Below are 22,563 nucleotides of genomic sequence, written 5' to 3' on the forward strand. Positions count from 1 at the left end.
AGAGCTTTGATGCCATTCCAAGATATATTTAGCTTGCTGTCACTATGTGAGTGCACACATACAAGATAGGCATTTGGGCAACGCACGAGAGAGCATTGGGTGGTGGTGTGAAATTTGTAATATAGAATTGGCTGCCTTTCATGGAACTGCCATATTTCCCTTCCATAGACTTCAATGCAAAATGGAACTGGGCGTGGTATATAATGCCCGATTAGTTTGGCAGGTCAGCATTGCAGCATTTATAGAAGGCAGTTGAAGCAAGTCTGAGGTTGAAGCTAGCCAGTACTATCACAGCATGCACTATCCCCAAACTGTATGTTAGCAGCAGGTGTCCTTACAGCATATGGCACGGTACTGCATCAGACTCCATGAAGACAGGTCTCTGCGCCTGCTTGCAGGCAGGTATGCCAATGACTGGAAGATATGGTTGACCAGCATCTTGGCAGACAAGGTCACTCAGCAAATATACTGCCTGCTCTAGTATGAAATACAACATAACATGTTGGCTGCCTTGGAATAATCATCCAGGCTTCTGATTGACAGTTATTCACATTATATTTGGACCCTTATGGCTGCCAAGAACTGCCCAGGAATTAGAGTCTCCGCATGCATTAATCGTTTGCCAAAGGAACATCAAGTCCTGTTCACTCATCGGCTCCCTGCTCATCAGCCTACATTAGCTCTCTGCAGATAATTGAAAAATTTTCTCCCTTGTGTTCACATTCCTCCATGGCCTTGTCCTTTCCTCACTCTTCCAGCACTACAGCCCTCCAAGCTCTCTGCATTTCTCCAATTATGGTCCCTTGTGCATCCATGATTTTCTTTGTCCCTTCCTACTCTAAGATGTGCACTACCCTGTGGCGAGTGGGTTGGAGGGGTGGTTAGTGGTGAGGCGGGGGCGGCATTTAATCGGGTGGGTGGAGACTTCGTCACCTTCCCACCTCCGCCCTGGTTAAGTCTGTGGCAAGAGAGCCCATGGACGGCCTCCCTGACCTGCTGTTAATTGCTTCCCAACCGCCATTGGTATTAACCCAGCAGAGGGTTGCAATGTGGGGAACACAAAAAGCAAACCCTAGCGTGTTTGCTTGCAGGCTGCTATTCATTCAAAGGCACTTGCGACTGATCAAGGGACCCGGCATTGGGAAGAGGGCGCCCTCTGAGAAACCACCCCCCTTCCCTTGCTGCCAATCCCACACCCCACCCCTCCTAGCGACCCCCTACCCCTCGACCCTTCCCTCTCCTCCATTATCCACTCCCGGCCTGCAATCCAGCGATGATCGATCCACTGGCTTCTGATTGGTCGGCAGCTCTCAGAGAGCGGGACTTCAGCCTCTTGGGTCCTTGATCCTGGGGGAAAGTCTATAGCTGACCTATCAGTTGCCTGAGAGGCACCTGATGAAGCGAGCCTACTTGAAAAGCGGTGGGGCTTTCACTGCGCCTCCAGCCGGCGGCTGAGATTCCGCCCATTGATTTTTGAGTGATGTTAGTTGAGGCATAAATATCGGCTGGGACACTGGAGAGAATTCACTCACTCCTCTTCGAAATAGTGCCATGGTATCCTTTATGTCCACCTGGAAGGGAAGATTTGCCTTTGGTTTAACAACTCCTATGAAAGAGCAGTGCTCCGTTGCTCCCTGGACTGTCAGCCTGGATTTTGTGCTCAAGTTTCTGCAGAGAGACTTGAATCCTCCTGACACAGAAACAAGAACATCACCAACTGAACAAGTTGACACCAAGGAGGAAAGTGGATGTAGAGTGGATATAAAAATGCATTGAAATTAGGGGTTAGGAGAGTAAAAAATGTTCTTTGCAGCCGGCAAATTTTGTATCAGGATTAATTAATGGGCGAACAGTATTGTACAAATCCACGTGAGAATGGTGGACAGATATTTGCTGAAGGATGAGCACAAACATGCCGAGCAAAGTAATTTCACAACACAAACGGTAGTTTCCTTCACTAACAAACACCACTGCTAAAAATACCTTGTTAATTGCCCGTGAATAACCTGAATCACATATTATGCCTGTCTGTATTCATGACGGTGAAATCTCTTCCAATGCTACTTGTGGAGAGATGGTAGTGTAATGGTAATATTGCTTGACTAATTAAACTCAAGGCCCAGGCTAATACTCTGGGGACATGTGTTCAAATTCCATCATGGCAGATGGTGCAATTTAAATTCAATTAATTAAATCTGGAAACAAAAGTTAGTCTTAGTTTTGGTGACCATGGAACTCTCATTGATTGTTGTAAAAACCCATCTGTTCACTAATGTCCTTTGGAGAAGGAAATCTGCCATCCTTACCTGGTCTGGCCTACATGTGACTTCAGATCCGCAGCATTGTGTTTACCTCTTAACTGCCCCCTGAAATGGCCTGGTGAGTCTCTCAGTTCAAGGGCAATTAGGGATGGGCAACAAAAGCAGGCCTTGCCAGAGACACCCACATCCCATGAAAGAATTTTTAAAAATGTATTCCCATAACCTGGGGTAACTGAGTTGGATGGGTTCCCTGTATTGTGGTCTATTGTGTATGGGTCAGCAAAGCACTGGGTCTGGAACTAAGGACCTGCAATACAAATGTATAAACATTGGAGTTCATTTCTGGAGGAATAGAATTCAAAAGCAGAGGAGGTATGGTGAATGGGGAGACAGTGCCATAACGGTAATTTAAGTAGATTAGTAATCTAGAGATTTGGGATGATGCTCTGGGGTCATGGGTTCCAATCCACCATGGCAATTAATATTCAATTAATAAGGTATGGAATGTGCCCTGGGCAACTATCACTGATTGTTATAAAAACCCATCTGGTTCACTAATGTAATTTAGTAAAGAAAGTCTGCCATTCTTACCTGGTCTGGCCTACACATGACTCCAGATGCACAGCGATGTGGTTGACACTTAACTGCCCTCTGAAGTAGCCTAGCATGTCACTCAGTTCAAGGGTGATTAGGATGGGCAACAAATGCTGGCCTTGCCAGTGACACCCACATCCCATGAGGCATAAAGAAAAAAAAACAGCTCATGTAGAACCTCGTTTAGGTCACAATTATGCTCTGAGTTTTGGTATCCATATTACAAAGAGGATATAGAGGTTCTAAAGGAGATTTAGAAGCCTGATAGTGATCCCAGAACTGAGAGGTCCTAGCTATCAGGAAAGATCGAACAGGCTGAGGCTCTTTTCTCTGGAAAAGTGAAGGCTGAGGGCTGCCCTGATAGGGCTCCTTAACATCATGAAGAAATTCAATAGCTGAGATGCAGAGAAGATGTTTACACTTGTGGAGGACGGGATGTGGGGTTTGATACATCACAAGGCGCCTTACTCATAAGATTGTCACCATTTTTAAAAATTCGTTCATGGGATTTAGACGTTGCATTTATTGTCCATCCCTAATAGCCTTTGAGAAGGTGTTGGTGAGCTGCTTTCTTGCACTGCTACATGTGGTGTAGGTACACCCACAGTGCTGTTAGGAAGGAAGTTCCAGGATTTTGACCCAGCGACAGTGAAGGAATGGCCGATATATTTCCAAGTCAGGATGGTGAGTGACTTGGAGGGGAACTTCCAGGTGGTGGTGTTCCCATGCATCTGCTGCCCTTGCCCTTCTAGATGGCAGTGGTCACAGGTTTAGAAGGTGCTGTTGAAGCAGCCTTGATGAGTTCCTGAAGTGCATTCTGTAGATGGTACACACTGCTGCCGCTGTGCGCTGGTGGTGAAGGGAGTGAATGTTTAAGTGATGGATGAGGTGGCAATTAAGTGGGCTGCTTTGTCCTGGATGGTGTCAAGCTTCTTGAGTGTTGTTGGAGCTGTACTCATCTAGGGAAGTGGAGAGTATTCTATCACACTTCTGACTCGTATCCGATAGATGGTAGACAGGCTTTGGATGTTGTGGTATGCCTTTAAGGGACTGGAGCATGACATCACTAGAAAGGAATTGTGTCATGTGACCTAGTTTTAGTTTCACTTTTGTTTTTCAGCAGAGCACACACAGACAGCTCTGCTGTTGGTGTCTTCAATAAATGAACTCACAACGTGTCTACACAATCCCTCGTGCGAAGTTGGTGCTTTTTATATCATTCTAACACACACGACATTGGGTTGTCAGGAGATGAGATACTTGCCACAGAATTCCCAGCATCTGACCTACTCTTTTAATCACGGTACTTATATAGCCAGTCCAGTTCAGTTTCTGGTCAATGGTTACCCCCAGGATGTTGATAGTGGGGGACTCAGCAATGCTAATGCCATTAAATGTCAAGGGAGATGGTTGGATTCTCTCTTATTGGAGATGTTTGTTGTCTGGCACTTGAACAGCACAAAGGCTACTTGCTACTAATCAGCCAAAGCCTGAATGTTGTCCAGGACTTGCTGCATATGAGCATGGAATGCTTCCAACAAGGAATTTAGAAGAAGTTCTTTGTTCGGAGTGGTTTGAAAAGTGGAACTTGCTGCTACAAGGAGTAATTAAGACAAATAGCTGCATTTATGGAGAAGTTAGATAAACACATAAGGGAGAAAAGGATAAAAAGATATGTTGATAGGGTGAGATGAAGTAATGTGGGAGGAAAGTGGTGTGGAGCATAAAAACTGCCATAGACTAGCTGGGTCTCATAGCCTGTTCCTGTGCTGGATGTTCCATGTAATGCAACGTAAATTGAATTCAGTGATTCTGGAGCTGAGGGATTGATTTACGCTCAATGCTGGCACTCTGGGCAGAATTCTGATTTACAATGAGCAAGGCCGATAATCGGAGAACATGCTGGGGCTCAAAGTGTAGGAAAATGTGTTATTCTTGTTTATAAGCGGAAAGAATGTGATGTAAGTGAATTCCAGCTTAAATTCAGCGTGTACCGCTCAAATGCTGAGCGTATAATCATAATGTCGACAGATTGTTGTATGGGTAAAACACCAATTGATTTTTCTGTTTAACACTCTTGTTCAAGGCTGTACAATGAACTGTTATATTCCATTAACATTTTATACTCATTATTCTGACAGAAGATAGAACCTGGACCATAATTCAGCACAACAACACGAAGGAAACCAAATTACATGGCTCTCCCAGTCATGCTGAGCCTTTCAGCATGTCCTTCAACTATAGCGCCAACATGGAGCAGCTGCAAACCATGATTAACAGCGCTGAGCACTGTGAGCAGGAGATTGCCTACCACTGCAAGAACTCGCGCCTCCTGAATACACCTGGTAAGTGTAGCCACTGATGCCTTGAATTGTACTAAGTCAACAAGAACAGGGTGCAGTGCATTTCCCCCTTCCGCTGCTGGTGTGGTATCAAGATTGCTGTGAAATTGGTCTTTGACTTTCAATGTCAACATGGCAAGCTGTTGTACTCCAATGGAACACCATTCATTCCTCTTTCCCTCAAAGACAGACTTTCACAAAACTTCGATAGCTAGGAGGAAAGGGTAAGAAAGGAACATTTATATAGCATCTTTCATAGCAATGCACTTCAAGTCAAAGCATAGTTTGAGCTGTAGTCACTGTTGTTAGGGAAACGTGGCAGCTAAGCTGCACACAGCAAAGTTCCACAAATGGCATGAGAGAAACGAGCAAATACAGGTTTTGATGGTGTTGGTCAAGGGGTAAATGTTGGTCAGGAGCACTATTCTTTCTGATTGGTGCCAAGGGATCTTTCACATCCACAGGGCCTCAGTTTAACATTTCACCTGAAAGACAGCCCCTGCAATAGTGCAGCACCCCCTCAGTACTAGACGGTAAGCGTCAGTCTGGGTTTTGTGATAAGGATCAAGTGGAACCTGAACCCACCACCTTCGGACTTTGAGGTGAGAGTGTGACCAACTTAGCCATGGATGAAGAGGTTAAAATTGTTTTCAAGAGGGAAAAGGAAATTTTTGGAGTGACATAGCAGAAGCTTTCAAAATGAAAAAATTGAAAGTGGATTGATAACATTTAGCAGAACTGCATGTTCATTTTGAGAAAGGTTTCAAATACAAGGGGAAATAGAAATATATTTATAGTGAATCAGAATTGCAAGCACTGCTATTTCACACCAAGGAAAATTCATATTTCGAGTGAATTACCAAGGAGGCCATTGAAGCAAAACTGTTTTTCGTCTTTAGTCAGGCATTCATCTGTCACACTTTAGGTGTCACATCTCACACTGTTGAATGTACAGAAGGAAGGAAATTAAAACCAGTCACTTCATGCTGCATTTTCTTCATACCCTGGCCTCTCACCAAAAACAGCTGTCAACTTGCAACCAGTGGACCTCAAGATGTGACTATTTAGACCACTGACCTCAAGGAAATACCCATACAGTTGGCAGAAAGGCGTGGGTCAAGTTACAAATAGTTCCATTAACCCTCTCGGATGGAGGTGAAAGATCCCCCGGCACAATTTCAGGGGAGTTCTCCCCAGGATGTGTCTGAGCCAAAATTTATCCCTCAACCAGCGTCAGTAATCGGATCATTATCAGTTTGCTGTGTGTGGGACCTTGCTGTGCACAAATTGGCTGCCATGTTTCCTACAACACTTTAAAATGGCATAGTTGGCTATAAATTGGCATGTGCTGAGGTCATGGAAGGTGCTATATAAATTCAAACATTTCTGTCTAACCCACATGGAAATGCTTTCCCTGATTGTTCCATCTATTCATCACTACTCTATAGGCAGAATTATTCTAATGGCAGGGTCGCAACTTGAGGTGATTGGCTGGAAGAGGGCTTCCCGCCCTTCATTCAGGAGGAAGCCCCACTTCAGAAAGCTGCCAGCCAATCAGATTGGCTAGCAGCTCTGCAAGCTCAGCAGTGCCACTGGGAGTGGTGGCGGCTGCTGGGACTACAAGCAGTCCCACCTGTCGAAGTGCCAGAGCCCCAGGATGGAGGTAAGTGCAGAGTCTTTTGGCACGGTGGGGATAGGAGGCTCCGGGGCGGTGGGGAGAGGGATTGGGGGTTCACACCCTGAAAGGCAGGTGTGGGGGGAGTATCGTGGGGCCCAGAGGAGGATGCATGATTTCAAAAAGGGGCAACTAATGGAGGATCACCCCCGACCCAGGCTAAGGCCTGAGCAGGTGAGGGCTTCACTCCCACCCCCACCGCCATCCCCCACCATCCATGAACCCCTCTTGCTGGCCTCAGGATTGCAGCCGGGGTGGGGGAAGCAGCCCTTCAGTGGCCATTAATTGGGGGGTCACCTCAGGCCTCACCTATCCCCATAAACGGTCAGGAGAGTGGTGGCAGAAAAGTAATTACACGACAACCCCACCTGCAAAATTGTGCCCTATGTGTAGTTGTGAGGAGGGAATAAAGTTTCTCACTTGAGGCTTGTAACTTTTAAACCCAGGCGTTACGATCAGATACGAATAGGTGGAGGAAGGGACTGAAAGCTGATTTCAGCTGCTAGAACTCCTTCTACTTATTTTAACTCTGCAGCTGAGAATTGACAGAATGGATCAGACCTGTTTCTGTCAACGTCAGCATTCAGCTAACTGAGTTAATTTTGACAAGTGGCTGATTCCACCCTTTTTCCCCATTGTGCCTAATAACCTTCACATTTTACTTCCTGAGATTTGAGCAGAGTGATTTATGGTGCTGCCCAGCGTGGACTGAGACCTTGTTCATTCCATAATCACGGAAGGGATGAGGGGCGTAAGTTATGTGAAGAGTTCAGAAGCATTGGGATTGCTCTCTTTGTAACAGAGAAGTTTCAGTGGGGATCGAATGCAGGTGTTCAAAATTATTTAAGGGTCTGATAGAGTAAGTATGGAGAAATTGTTTCCACTGGTCGTTGAGTCGGTGATCAGAGGACAGATTGAAGATAATTGGCAAAAGATCCAGCGGAACAATGAGGAGAATTATTTTTTTATGCAACGAGTTGCTTTGTTCTGGAATGCACTGCCTGAAAGTGTGGTGAAAGCAGATTTAATGTAACTTTCAAAAGAAACTTGGATAAGAACTTGAATAGGAAAAGAATTGCGGGGATATGGGGAAGGAGCAGGGGTGTGAGACCAACTGGACAGTTTTTTTCAAAACAAGTTCAGTCACAATGGCCTGTGCTGTGCGATCCTGGGGTAGGTTTGAATCACATGCTCACTGGGAGCTCCATTCACGTTTATTTAATTATGCTTGCTCAACCAATTTTGTACAATGTATGGGGAATGAAACCAGTGGTAGTGGTGATAAATTGTTTGAGCCAATGATCCTATTTTCAAACCGCTCATTAACTGCTATATATAGCAATCAGATATAAAAGCCAGTTTGAATCAATATAATTCAATACTTCTGAAATATTATCAGACCACAATCATTTCTATATTTAGTAATGCCACATTAACTTAAATGAAAACTAAGGAAAGGCCACTTGTGACCCGTTATCTCTTTGCCTACAGCCCCACTAGACCTGCTGCTTTGTACTCCCTTGTGCCTCCATTTCATAGCCTGCCTGGCTGTTGGATGTTGACCAAGCCAACAGCCTCCTTTTCTTGCTTTAGAGCAAAAGGAGGCAAAGAAATTCCTTAAGGAAACAAGAAGGGATTCTACAAGGACGAAAGGCTGTCCCAGTTTCCCTACAGTGAGTGAAGAGCTCCCGCTATTTAGTACAACCATCACCCTCTTCACACAGGAGGCATCTCTATCAATGGTGTGTGTAAGTCAGGGGGTCACTGTGTGCGCAATTGCATGCGCTGCTCTGCATTCCTTCTCTTTGCCAAGCAGCAATGCTTACGCCTATCAGTCAGCAAGACGACAGTTGTCGTTGTGACTCTTGAAACAAAGGGGATGAGTAAAGTCATTTGCAGTAATAACTTCAACCTAAAATGATTCTCACAAGGTATCAAATGTACATAGAGTTGGTGGGCAATCACTGGAAGCTCTGACAAAATTACTTGCTCAGTTTTGGTCTGTGGAAATGCTGAAAAGGAGAAAAGACTGGCATTGTTTTATTACTTGATCAGGTCGCTCGGAAATTGATCAAAGCTCGTCAACCACAATGTGACCATTAGGCGAATTAGGCAGTTACCTTGGGCAGCAAGGTTCAGGCAGGGCTGGGACCATGCAAAAAACTGAACTGTGCGAAACTTTAAAAGGATATGAGCAGCTTTTCATGAGTATGCGGGGCCAGGACATGATGTAGTTTCAGTACAGGCCTTCTGGAATTTTCTGAAGCAAATGCGGCACTGAGGAGCTCTTTCCCGGCCCTGCCCACCCACATCCCTCCACCCATGCTCAGTACTGACAGCCTCCCGAGCGACTCCCTGTGCATGCATGCGTCTGCAGGCCAGACCATTCAGTTGCTTTCCCTTTCCTTGCCCGCTCCCGGCCAAGTGCTCACTGATCCTCCAATCATTTTCGCACTTTTCTCGCAGTCCCGCGATATACGAGATTACGAATCAGGAGCAGGAGTAGGCCACTCGGTCCTTCGATCCTGCTCCACCATCCGATAAGATCATGGCTGATCTGACTGTAACCTCTCGCCTACCCCTGGTAACCTTTCACCTCATTGTTTGTTTGTCAATAATCTATCAACCTCTGCCTTGAAAACATTCAAAGTCTCTGCTTCCACTGCCTTATGACGAAGAGAGTAATGACATCATCTGCTAAAGTCCTCTCATTTTTAAAAGATTTTGGAACCATACTCAGGAGTTTAGATGATGAGAAAATGACATATTGCAACGCCAGAAAATTCTCATTTAAATTAGTAAGATCATCAAAGCTCCAGCTAAGCATTCAATAATGAAACTGATTTTTTTTTTAAAACTCTCCACAAATAGTTTCAAAAATATTAGTGCAATTAGTTAAGAAAGTAGTGCTTAGTGTAGCACGTGAAATTGAACCCGCTTTTTAACAACGCAAGTGTGGCATGTTTTTGGAGAATTCTGGGAGCTGGGTTTGAGATGGAAACACAGCCCATCTGTCACCAACAGATATTGCCTCCCTGTTCTTAACAGCCTTTGTGACTATCTTTGATCATTAGGGATATGGTAGCATCGTGGATATAACAGCTACCTGTCATTTGACAGTGTTTTAGTGACTGGATGAGAGTGAGACTATTTTTGTGCATTCATTTTCAAAAGTTAATGGTGGGGGTTGAGAGATGCCAGGTTGAAGGTTACCCCCAGCATCTATTATGCACACACAAGACCTGAGAAACAGTGATTAGGAGGAATGATGTATATTGCTGTTAATTGAGGGAGGAATGGTGACTGCGATTCAGGAAAGCTGACCTGTAATTGGTAATTGAGAGAAAAAGAAGGAAAGACTTGCATTTATATAGCGCCTTTGATGACCACAGGACATCGCAAAGTGTTTCGCAGCTAATTAAGTACTTTTGAAGTGTTATCATTGTTGTAATGCTGGAGATGTGTAAGCCAGTTTGTGCACAGCAACCTCCGACAGACAGCTATGGAATAATGGCCAGATGATGTGTTTTTGTGGCATTCATTGAGAGATTAATATTGGCCTGGATATTGGGGATAACTCCACTGCCCTCCTTCTAAATAGTACCATGGGATCTTTTACATCCACTCAAGAGGGCAGACAGAGTCTGGGCTTAATGTCTGATTATTAACAGCACCTCCGACAGTGCAGCAGTCCCGCAGCACTGTCTTAGAGCGTCAGCTTTTGTTATGCTCAAGTCTTGGACTGGGACTTGAACCCACAACCTTCTGACTCAAGAGGTGAGAATGCTACTGAGTGAACCACACTCCCAAACATATCGTGTAAATTTTGTAACTAAAATGGATGCAAAGTTATGCTCATGTTTTATTCAACAGTAAGCAAATTTGAGCATGTTTCATAGTAACATTAATGGAACTCAAGAATTTTCATACAGTTTGTTTATACAGAAGAGCTGGGTGCTCTAAACTATTTATTTATTAATGTATGTTTTTTAAAGTTATTACACCAAGGACTTAAAATTTTATCTTGACATTTAGTCTACTTTTATATTTTTGAGTAACTTTTGCTTGGTGTTAGGCCTGTTAAATCTAAAGATTCCTTCATAGTAAACCATGACAGTACAGCTAGAAAAACATCAACTTATATTTATATAGTGCCTTTATTCTAATGAAACATCCTAAAGCACCTCAGGGGGCATGAGAAAACAAAATATGACACTGACCCAGATCAGAGGATATTAGAACAAAGATAGAATTACCTGGAAAAACTCAGCAGGTCTGGCAGCATCGGCAGAGAAGAACGAAGTTGACGTTTCGAGTCCTTATGACCCTTCAACAGAACTGAGTAAAAATAGGAGAGGGGTGAAATATAAGCTGGTTTAAGGTGGGGGATATGGGGGGAGAGAAGTGGGGGTGGGGGGGGGGAGGCGGGGTGGTTATAGGGACAAGCAAGCAGTGATCAACTTTGTTCTTCTCCGCCGATGCTGCCAGACCTGCTGAGATTTTCCAGATAATTCTGTTTTTGTTTTGGATTTCCAGCATCCACAGTTTTTTGTTTTTATCTCAGGGGATATTAGGTCAGATGACCAAAAGCTTGGTCAAAGAGGTAATTTTAAGGAGTGGCTTAAAGAAGGAAGGCAATATGGAGAGGTGGAGAGGTATAGGGAGGGAATTCAAGAGCTTGGGGCCTCAACACGGCATGGCCACCAATTGTGGAGCAATTAAGTTTGAGGACACTCAATAGGCCAGAATTCTCAGATTCTCGCAGATATCTCAAAGGGTTGTGCGGTTGGAGGAGATTACAGAGATAGATAAAAACAAGGATGAGAATTTTAAAATCAAGGCATTGCTTGTCCAGGAGCCAATTAGGCTAATGACCACAGGGGTGATAGTTCAATGGGGCTTTGTGTGAGTTAAGACATGGGAAACAGAGCTTTGAATGACTTCAAGTTTACGGAGGGAAGAATGTGGAAGATGCAGGCTCAAGGCGAATTAAGAGCCTTTACAAATTTCTGCTAAATAAGAATTGCTCACAGCATTGGACTAACTTAGAGCACAGTAGTGAAAGCAACAAGCCCAGAGTCATTCACAAAACAGCTGAATGCCATTTGAAGAGACTGTAATCTTTTTTGATGGGAAAACTGGGGTTGGATGAAAGGCCTTCTTCATCTGTATTGTGATCTTGTAGTAGTTGTGCCAAATGGATTTAGCTTAAGTCATACGTAGTTTAGTTTAAAAGTCCCGTCCAGTGTCCAACTTATTTGCTGACACAGTAATTTTAATAGTGACTCCATTTAAAAGCACCAAGCTTCAGATATAAGTGAAGTAAAAAATGAGAATACTAGAATACTCAGTGTTTTGAGTTCAAAGGCAGCAGTCTTTTCCCAGTGAGAGTCTTTATTGAACGCCTTGTAAGGTGGCAGCTTACAGAGCTCAGTGCATTGTGGCAGAGGTCACATGACTATGGCAAGCCAGATAGGACATGTGGTATTGTTGCATTTCAAATTCCAAATACCTCCCTTTTTATAATGAACAAAAGACGATCATGCACGATCATGTGTAACTGTGGGAAGAATTTCCCCCCATCAGGGGAGGGGAAGTTCAGGACTGGACAGCGCCCCCAATCGGGGGCACACCACCATCTTAAGTGGGTGGGCCAATTAAGGCCCACCCAGCGTGATGTCTGCCAGGAAGCGCTATGTGCTCCCTGTGCCAGCAGGGGGGATTCCCTAAGCTCAGAGTGTGCTCTTTTTTGCATGCGCATGAAAGAGCGCACTCATCTCCCTGAGGCCAAGTGCTGCTTCAGGGAGATCAGCGCCAAATTCAAAAATGTGAAATATAGACAAATAAAATTTCCCTGACATGTCCCCTCATGTGACACTGTCACATGAGTTGGGACATGTTCATCACTTTTAATTCAACTTTTATGAAATTTTAAAAAACGTACATAAAACCTCATTCCGCCTGAGGGTGAGGTTTATGAAGCCCGCCAGGGCTCCCGGCCTGCCCGCCAACCTTATAGTTGGACGGGCAGGTCCTTTAACTACTTCAATTAGTTTGTAAATGGCCTCAATAGGCCGTTGACAGATCGGCGGGAGCACAGCTGATTCAGCTGCGCCCCCACCGACCTGAAAATGTAAATGACGCGGGGTGACATCGGGAGTTCTGCCCAATGTCATCCCGTGTCATTTTATGCATTGGTGAGCAGGCTCTGCGCCCCCCCCCACCCGCCCTCCGGCTCGCCGAACTCAATATCCTGCCCTGTGAGTTAAGCAAATTACCGACTATATACCCACTGTTGTCACGCGTTAACAACTGTTTGTTCTACACATTGGTCTCTGAACCCACATTGCATACATAGTCTTTAAACGGGCAGATCTCTTAATGTACGTGTGCATGTTGTCATTGGTTGTTCGTCAGGGTGATGTTCCTTGTCTGGTGAGTGTCATTTCCGTGGTACTTGTTGTCGTGGTAACTGTTGTTGTTCCATAAAAGCAAAAAACTGCGGATGCTGGAAATCCAAAACAAAAACTGAAACAGAAATACCTGGAAAAACTCAGCAGATCTGGCAGCATCGGCGGAGAAGAGCACAGATGATGTTTCAAGTCCTCATGACCCTTCAACAGAACTAAGTAAAAATAGGAAAGGGGTGAAATATAAGCTGGTTTAAGGGGAGGGGGCGTTGTTGGGACAAGCAGCAAGTAATAGGTGGAGATAACCAAAAGCTGTAACAGACAAAAGAACAAAGAGGTGTTGAAGGTGGTGATATTATTTAAAGGAATGTGCTAATTAAGAGTAGAAGACAGGACAGATAAGGTACAGATAGCTCTATTTGGGGTGGGGGAATATTAAAAGGTAGAAATAAACAATGGGTGGAAATACTTTTAAAAATAATGGAAATAGGTGGGAAAAGAAAATCTATATAAATTATTGGAAAAAACAAAAAGGAGGGGGGGTGGGGATGGAGGAGAGAGTTCAAGATCTAAAGTTGTTGAATTCAATATTCAGTCTGGAAGGCTGTAAAGTGCCTAGTCGGAAGAAGAGGTGCTGTTCCTCCAGTTTGTGTTGAGCTTCACTGGAACAATGCAGCAGGCCAAGGACAGACATGTGGGCAAGAGAGCAGGGTGGAGTGTTGAAATGGCAAGCAACAGGGAGGTCTAGGTAAAGCTTGCAAACAGATCGAAGGTGTTCTGCAAAGCGGTCACCCTGTCTGCGTTTGGTCTCTCCAATGTAGAGGAAACCACACTGGGAGCAATGAATGCAGTAGACTAAGTTGAGGGAAGTTCGAGTGAAAAGCTGCTTCACTTGAAAGGAGTGTTTGGGCCCTTTCACGATGAGGAGAGAGGAAGTGAAGGGGCAGGTGTCGCATCGTCTGTGGTCGCATGACTACTTCTGTTTGAGTAGCTTTTTTTGCCATTGGATGAGTCGTTTGCTTGCAGCATGACATTAGTCTTTGGATGGAACTACTTTCCATGTCTTCAGTCAATGTGTTTCCCCAGTCAAGGATACTTTGTATACATACATCTATGCTAGATTTGCTCATTTCTTGATAATTCCTTTGGTGATTTTCACTGCCACCTCAGCCTTTCTATTTGACTGGGATTAGTATGGAGGTGGTGTGTAGTGTTGAATTTCCCAATTCTTTGTGGAATGTCTGAATTCTTCTTTCATGAACTGAGGGTCATTGTCACTCCTCACAATGTCTGGAATGCTACAACGACTGAAGTGTACTATTTCTCCTGCCATCGTTGAAGTCAGCTGTTCCAACACCCAGTAGTCAGAATCGTAGTCTACAGTGACTAGATAATCAGTTCCTGCTATAGTCAAGATGTCTACTCCCAGCTTCATCCATAGTCTGTCTAGTGTGTCATGTGTTATCAGTGGTTCTGCAGCTTATTTAGCTTGGTACTTGTTATAAATACCACACGGCTAATGTGGGTCTTTACTTTCGTTGCTCACATTTGGCTAGTAGACCACTTCTCTTGCCCTCCTCATATTCGATTCAATTCCTTGATGGCCTGCATGGAGCATCTCTCCTCTCACCTCCTTAGGGATGATGACTCTATTTCCTTTGTTCAAGGTACCATCTTGGGCTGTCAGTTCATCTCAGTATGCCCAAAATGCTCTTGTGACCACGAGTGTGTCCTGGATGCTCCCAGGCCATCTGTTCATCTCTACTTCTTGTAGCACTTGATTTGAGCAAGGTGCTTGTCTGCCAGATTCAATATCTTTGTTGAGTTGATGACTTCCAGATCAAGTCGAGCTGCTGCTTCATGTTGAATCTGGAAGATTTCACATTCTGTTGTAGCATCCCCAACATTCTTCATGGGGAGCGGTGCTCTCGACAGCATGTCTGCGATGTACACCTGCTTCCCTTGCTTATATGTCACATCCAGATAATATCTCTGTAAATAAAGTAACATTCTCTGCAGACGCTTTGGAGCAGATAGTAGCAGTTTGAGAAAAATGCTTTGAAGTGGCTCGTGGTTGGACTCCACTGTTACTTTGTCTCACCCAAGCAGGTATTGATGAAAATGCTCACAAGCAAAACAATAGACAGGCACTCTTTCTCGATCTGAGCGTAGTGTTGTTCTGTTTGCATTAGTGGCCTGGATGCAAATGTGACTGATTGTCCTTGCTACATTAGGGCTAGTCCAAGACCTGTCTCTCTGGCATCATATTGCAAGGTGACTCCATCATTGAGGTTATAGTACTTTAGCACTGACGTTATCATCACTAGTTGTTTGATTTTAGTGAACGCTGCTTCTTGTTCTGTGTCCCAATACCATTGCACATCCTTGGCAGTGAGATTTAATAATGGTTCACACTCCGATGGCAGACCGGGCAAAAGTTTTGCTAAATAGTTCACGAACCCAACAAATCATTGCACTGTTTTCACATCTGTTTGTCACTGCATCGCTGCTACAGCTCTCACCTTGACAAGATCCAGGCGAAGATCCTTTGCTGTCAGTACGTGACCGATGTACTTAACCCCAGGCATCTTCAGATGCAATTTTTTTCTTGTTCAGCTTCAGGCCCATCTGGCGATCTCTCTCTTTATCAGTTGTATTAAATTCTGATCATGGTCAACTATGGATTCTTCCATTGTGTCACTACATCCATAGACTGGTAGATCATCCACTATGACTTCCACTCCAGGAAGATCACTGACTCTCTCATGCTGTCTGTGTTGATACTCTTCTGGAGCTGTGGAAATGCCAAATGGCATGCTCAACCATCTTTATCTCCCAAACGCTGTCCAGAATGTCATTAGAAAGCTGCTGCTTTCATCCAGCTTCATTTGCCACTAACCATCATCTGCATCTAGGGTAGTAAAGATCTTTGCTTTGACAAGTTGCAGCAAGATCTCTTTGATGACATGGGATAGTGAGATCTCTTCAGCCCATTATTTAAATCCTCTGGTTCTAGACATACTCACAGCCTTCCTGGATGTTTCATTGCTACTATGCTGCTAATCCAGTCTGTGGGAGTGTTATGGCACAGCGGCTGGTAAAGGCTGAGCTGCTCAAATCCCAGAGGGAAACTTGAAACAACTGCCACAACTGTTTTTACAATTTGTGTTTTTATTTTGAGATGCACGCCTTGGGGCAGGATTTTTAGGACCTTGGGCCTGGCAGTGGTCGGGAAATCTCCTGTCGGCCGCGATCAGCCCTCGACCGCGATTTGCCACTGGCTGGACAACTAACGGCCAGCCAGCCTGAAAGGCACGCTGAGAAGCTCAGCACTGCTGGGGTGGGGGCAGGAGGAGGATAAGCATTGAAGTCAGCGCAGGCACGGGGGAATGCACAATGAAAGTCCCCTGAAGGCAGAGAGCTGCCTCAGGGAGCTGAAGAATTTTAAACCAATGATACATTTTTAAAATTCCAGAAATAATGTCGACACAGTCAACTCACTCACCTCAACATGTACATTTGAAAAATTCTTCCCAAACAAAACAAAATCCAAAAACCCAAAGGCCACCTGTAACGATGGGCGGGCAGCAAAGAATACAGCTTAATTAATTGATTAATGGCTTAATAGGCCTCTTAATTGTCGGCGGGCGCGCTGCCGACTCTGGTGCCTGCTGGCCGACCGAAATATGGCGCGAGTGCGCAAAGACGTTGGGACACCCGACATCATCGTGCGCAATTTCAGGCTCGAGCTTGTCAGGCGCACACCCTCACTCCAAGCGGATAATTCTGCCCTTGAATTCAGCAGTAATAAGTCCACCGAGTCTTAGAGGTATTTTACAAAACTAAATTAAACAATTATTAATAGAAGAAAAGATTTAAAGCACATACATAGGTCTACAGATTGCTACTATGATAACTCTTGGCTCTCTTAATTAATCTGACTCCCAGTTACACCCCCATTAAGGCAACAGGAAAAACAAAAACATTTCAACAGACCCAGACAATGCACACGATACCCTGAACAGTGATATTCACTGTGAGTTTTCTTAGCTTCGGTTCCTGTAGACAGCAACTTGATGGCCAGAGGCTGGAGGATTTTCACACTTGTTAGATTATAGAATGCCTTCTCCTTACACATAACCTCAGCTCCTTTATACAGGTTTCTCCCTTTTTAATGTAAATTCCATTGTCCCAATATGTCTCTTCAACTTTACTTTTTCCATAATATAAATCTTTCATAACGCTCATATTACCAGTAATCTTTGGGAAAAATAAACACATTGTTTGGCTTAACATCTTATGGCTAAGTGTAACACCTTACCATCTCTTTGAAATTCACTACTCTGGTTAATCTAAAGATGAAAATGTTCTTCACACCTCACATTTTAAAACTTCAGCCATGTTTAAGTATTTAGCATTCAAACCTAGCTCCCCTTTCGATAACTCAAAATCTCCCAACTAGCTGTCTGCAATTCAATTAAAACCCCCAGACACACAGCCTCGCACAGAGAAACTAATCCAAACCCTACTATTAAACTACCTTTACAATAAATCACAGTAACATTATGAAAATTGTTATATTTTCATGACAAGGAATTTTCACTTTCTTGATTACTCTCTGCTTTTCCAGCTGGCAGCTGGAACTCTTCTCAGCAGATGCTCAATTGGTTTTACACTTTCATCGACTTCATGAGGATATTCTCCTGATAGACATCCCAAACCTCTGAACACATCTTTGTGCTCCTCTAGGATCTGTTCGGCTGTCAGTGGTTTTGTGTGCTGTGACACGTTGTGAATCTCTGTTGGCACATTCAGGGTTACTGGTCCAAGCTTTAGACTTGCTTCGGCTGAGATGATTGGCTGTTGCATCTCATCTATAATCTGAAACTCTAAACCTTTCTTCATGCCATTGCATTGGGCTCCGAGACTAATTTGTCCTCTCGGTTTGAATATTGTGTCATCATATAGCCTCAACCTCACTTTCGAGTGCTTCAGTTTTGGATCGCCATGTTGAACCACTTTGCACAGGTCTGTGAAGGTCATGATGTTACATGATGCACCAGTGTCTATCTGACACTTGTTGGTCACTTGATACACTCCTTCTGTGGTCATCACTGTAACAGTCACAAACCATTTCTCACCCATAGACTTGGTGGAACCAACCTGTTGGATCGTGTATAGTGCTTCTTCCTCTGCTGATATCTCTCCAATGGCCATTTGTATAGGCTTGTTTTACTTCTATCTAGCCAAGCACTTGCGTGCAAAATGATTCTGCTTCTTGCAGTTAAAACACTGATTTCCCCATGCTGGGCAACCTTTCCTTTCCTTTATATGATATTCTCCGCAGTATTTGCATTTTACCCTTTGTTCGGGATTGCTCTGCTCTTTCTACCTGCAATGTTTCTCAGCATAACATATGTCCTGGTCTGTTCTGCCATATATGTGCTCTAACTGACATTTTATAAGCTCTACATTTCTACGCATGTCAATTGCTTTCCTGAGCTTATGTTTCTCCTCTTTCAGTAGACTTTCTCTCACTGAGGGATCTCATATGCCTAAGAGTATTCTATCTTTAATCAGATCATCTTTTAGCTGTCTGAATTCACATGATTCTACAAGCTGTGTCACTACAGTCACATACTGTTCAACAAGTTCTTTTTTCCCTTGAGCTCTAGTGTTGAATACATAGTGTTCATAAGTTACATTTACTCGAGGTTCAAAGCATTCATTCAAGGCTTTCAAAATCTCTGCTATCTGTTTTCTTTATTCATTGGTTAGATTTAGGTGGTATTCAATTTGGAACAGTCCCTCCCCAACAGTGTTAGAAGTGTGGCTACTGTTATTGGTTGTGGCTTGTTAATTAAGTCTGTGGCCTGCTCATAGCTTTGACATTCCATGTAGAAAAACTGCCAATTCTGCCATATAGCACCTTTCGTTTCTCCTGGAGAAGGGGGTGGAAAGTTTACTGCCATGTTCATTCACCCAGAATTTTACTTGCAGTTTTTAGTATGTGTTTGCTTTTCCTTTTCCTTTTTCAGCAGCTTTTAGCAAATTTGAACATTTCTTTGTGCCTTTCTCTGCTGTGTCTTTTCTGCAGCATTTTCAAGGTTTCGAAGCTCTCTTTTTCTTCACTTCTGACACCAGATTTCATGTTTAAAGTCAGCAGACCTTCTCAATGAGAGTCTTTATTGAACTCATTGTAAGGTGGCAGCTTACAGAGCTCAGTGCCTCGTGGCAGAAGTCACATGACTACAACAAGCCAGGTGGGACATGTAATACTCATGCATTTCAAAACCCAAGCACTCAGCAGGTCTGGCAACATCTGTGGAGAGAGAAACAGAGAGTTAATGTTTCAGGTCAATGAGCAATTAGCAGAACATCCTTTAGCCTAGTGTTAAAAAAGAATTGGAAATGAATTGGTTGCAGGACTGGGCAATGTTATTTTATCTGGAAATTAGTCAGCATATAGGACTTTTATCTTAGGTATTTGTTAAATTATACTCGGAGATAGCATTACAAGTCTTTGTCAAATAGACAATGTGTGAACAGTGCTCATTAACAATCCAATATTCATCCAATAGTTTGCTCCATCTGATCCTGTTTCATTGGCAGTTCTTTTCCCAGGGAACTTCATTCTGAAAGATGTACAGAGAAGGTCTCAGTAAGATACATTTACATCTCAGGGCTTTAGGAGTAGTGCTTAATAGGTTTGGAGTGCATGAAATCAGTGGATGGAAAATCATTGGGACCACACACCCAAAAATTCCATCCCCACTCCCTCCCCCACCCCATCACGTGTTGACCTTGAGCTACAGGCCTGCGCTGAAAGATGGAAAGACAGACTTACATTTATATGGCGCCTTTCACAACCTCAGTGTGCCCCAAAACAGTGCACAGCCAAGGAAGTAATTTTAAAGTGTCTTCTTAGTTAGTCCCTTGGGTTTGAGGCTGAATTCCTTCAACTCGGGTAGGTGGTGCTTGCACAGTTGGGTAGATGGGTAGATTTTGAAGAGTAGTCACTGTCGGAAGGTAAGAAACATGGTAGCCAATTTGCGCAAAGCAAGCTCCCACAAAGAGTAAGATGACGGTGATCAGATAATCCGTTTTTCTTTAATGATGTTGATTACGGGTTACATCATGAGTAGGACACCCCTTCTCATCTTCAAAATAGTGCCATGGGATCTTTTATGTCCACTTGAGATAGCAGCTGAGGCCAAAGTTTAATGTCCAATTCAAAAGACAACACCTCCAACAGTATAGCACTCCTTCAGTACTGCAACTAAGTGTCAGCCGAGGTTTTTTTACTCAAGTCTCTGGAGTTTAATTTTGCTCTCGCCATTGAATTGGGTCAGTCAGATAGGGACAAACTCAGCTCTGTCCACATCAATCTTTACACCCCACCAGTTTCCCATCAGAAATGGGATGGTGAATTGCAAATCACATAGATGCATCTCATCAAAAACTGGATAAACAGATGAGGACAAAAGGAATAGGGGTATCTGCCCATGGGGTCAGATAAAGAAGGGTAAGAGAGGACTCATGAGGAGCATAAACAGCGGCATGGTTCAGAATGGCCTGATTCTTTGCTGTAGGTTCCCAGCAGTTAAATAAATAACTTGTGCTTTAGAAACACTGCATACCACATGAAACAAACAGTTTAGTTGAAGAGGGATTTTAACTGAACTAAAGTTGCAAGGTTATTGGTTTTGCATGATTGCTGAAGTCTTCCTAAAGACATTGGCAATATCGTTCAGGCGTGCTTAGACATTTTTTTTTTGATGACTACATTTTAGTAAAAATCTTAAGACACAGCATATTTTAAATGCTTTTGTGGCAAACTCAGCAATCCTTGAATTTTTGATCACTAAGATTTGTAGGAGATATAATCCTGCTGAATGCTCATGCTGCATAACAAATAGCGACTGAAGTACCAACTTGCTTTTATATTGTCCCTTATTATGTCTCTCAAAAAGTGTTTTACCTGCAATGAATTATTTGAAACCTGCTGATGCTTGAATCTTCAACAGGGTTAGGTCCACTTCGCAACATAGGGAGCGGGGCGGTGGTGGAGGTCGGGGGATTTTCCCATTCCACCCTAGTTAGACCAGCAGAGTGGCATCACGTATATTCTGGGCTGTTGAGTTGTCAGAAATTCCTAACCTCGGTGGTGACCACTGAGATACCAAACATCCAGACTTGGCAACATTGGCGTGAGTAATGAACTTTGATTGAAAGGCACAAATTTCATTCCACCAATGGATTCCCAGGGTATATGATAAACAAGGAGTACCAGGATAGACTGAGCTGGGCAACACCACTGCTAGAAAGTTGGCCCTGGTGTCTTGTTTTCACAAACTAACAATCAAAGCCATTGGACATTTCACCACAATACCATCCTGAGAACTGCATTAATACTGTCACAAGCTTAAGCGTGGAGTTATCAAAAGTTATTCGCTTTAAGGTCGTAAACCTGTTGTCTTCATGCAGTCTTGCCTATGGAATCATAGAATACTACAGCACAGAAGCAGTCCATGTCCAAATGCAACAAGACCTGGACAATATCCAGGCTTGGGCTGACAAGTGGCAAGTAACATTCACGCCACACAAGTGTCAGGCAATGATCACCTCTGACAAGAGAGAATCCAACCATTGCCCCTTGATGATCAATGGCATTACCATCACTGAATTCCCCCACTATCAACATCCTGCGGGTTACCATTGACCAGAAACTGAACTGGACTAGCCATATAAATACTGTGCATCTAAAATCAGGTCAGAGGCTGGGAATCCTGTGGAGGGTAACTCAACTCCTGACTCCCCAAACCTGTGCACCATCTATGAGGCAAAAGTCAAGAGTCTGATGGAATACTCCCCACTTGCCTGGATGAGTGCAGCTCCCACAGCATTGAGGAAACTGGACACCATCCAGGATAAAGCAATGAAAGCAGCCCGTTTCATTGGCACCACATCCACAAACATTCACTCCCTCCACCACAGTGGCAGCAGTGTCTACCATCTACAAGATGCACTGCATGAATTCACCAAGGCTACTTCGACAGCACCTTCCAAACCCACAACCACTACCATCTAGAAAGAGAAGGACAGCAGATAGATGGGGACACCACCACCTGGATGCTCCTCTCCAAGTCACTCACCATCCTGACTTGGAAATATATTGGATTCCTTCAGTGTCGCTGGGTCAAAATCCTGAAACTCCCTTCTTAATAGCATTGTGGGTGTACCTACACCATCTAAACTGCAGCCGTTCAAGAGGCAGCTCA

The 22,563-nt window shown here is 43.9% G+C and overlaps 1 protein-coding gene across 1 annotated transcript in view; it reads left to right on the forward strand.

Annotated features, from left to right (window-relative positions):
* LOC121285105 (contactin-associated protein-like 5) overlaps positions 1–22,563 on the forward strand; it is an 834,028-nt gene that overhangs the window by 380,512 nt on the left and 430,953 nt on the right. The window contains exon 13 of the mRNA XM_041201256.1: positions 4,997–5,200. Coding sequence (XP_041057190.1) covers positions 4,997–5,200 — 204 coding nt within the window. The remainder of the gene's footprint in view (positions 1–4,996; positions 5,201–22,563) is intronic.

The sequence above is a fragment of the Carcharodon carcharias genome, chromosome 12 (genome assembly GCF_017639515.1).
Source record: "Carcharodon carcharias isolate sCarCar2 chromosome 12, sCarCar2.pri, whole genome shotgun sequence".
NCBI lineage: Eukaryota > Metazoa > Chordata > Chondrichthyes > Lamniformes > Lamnidae > Carcharodon > Carcharodon carcharias.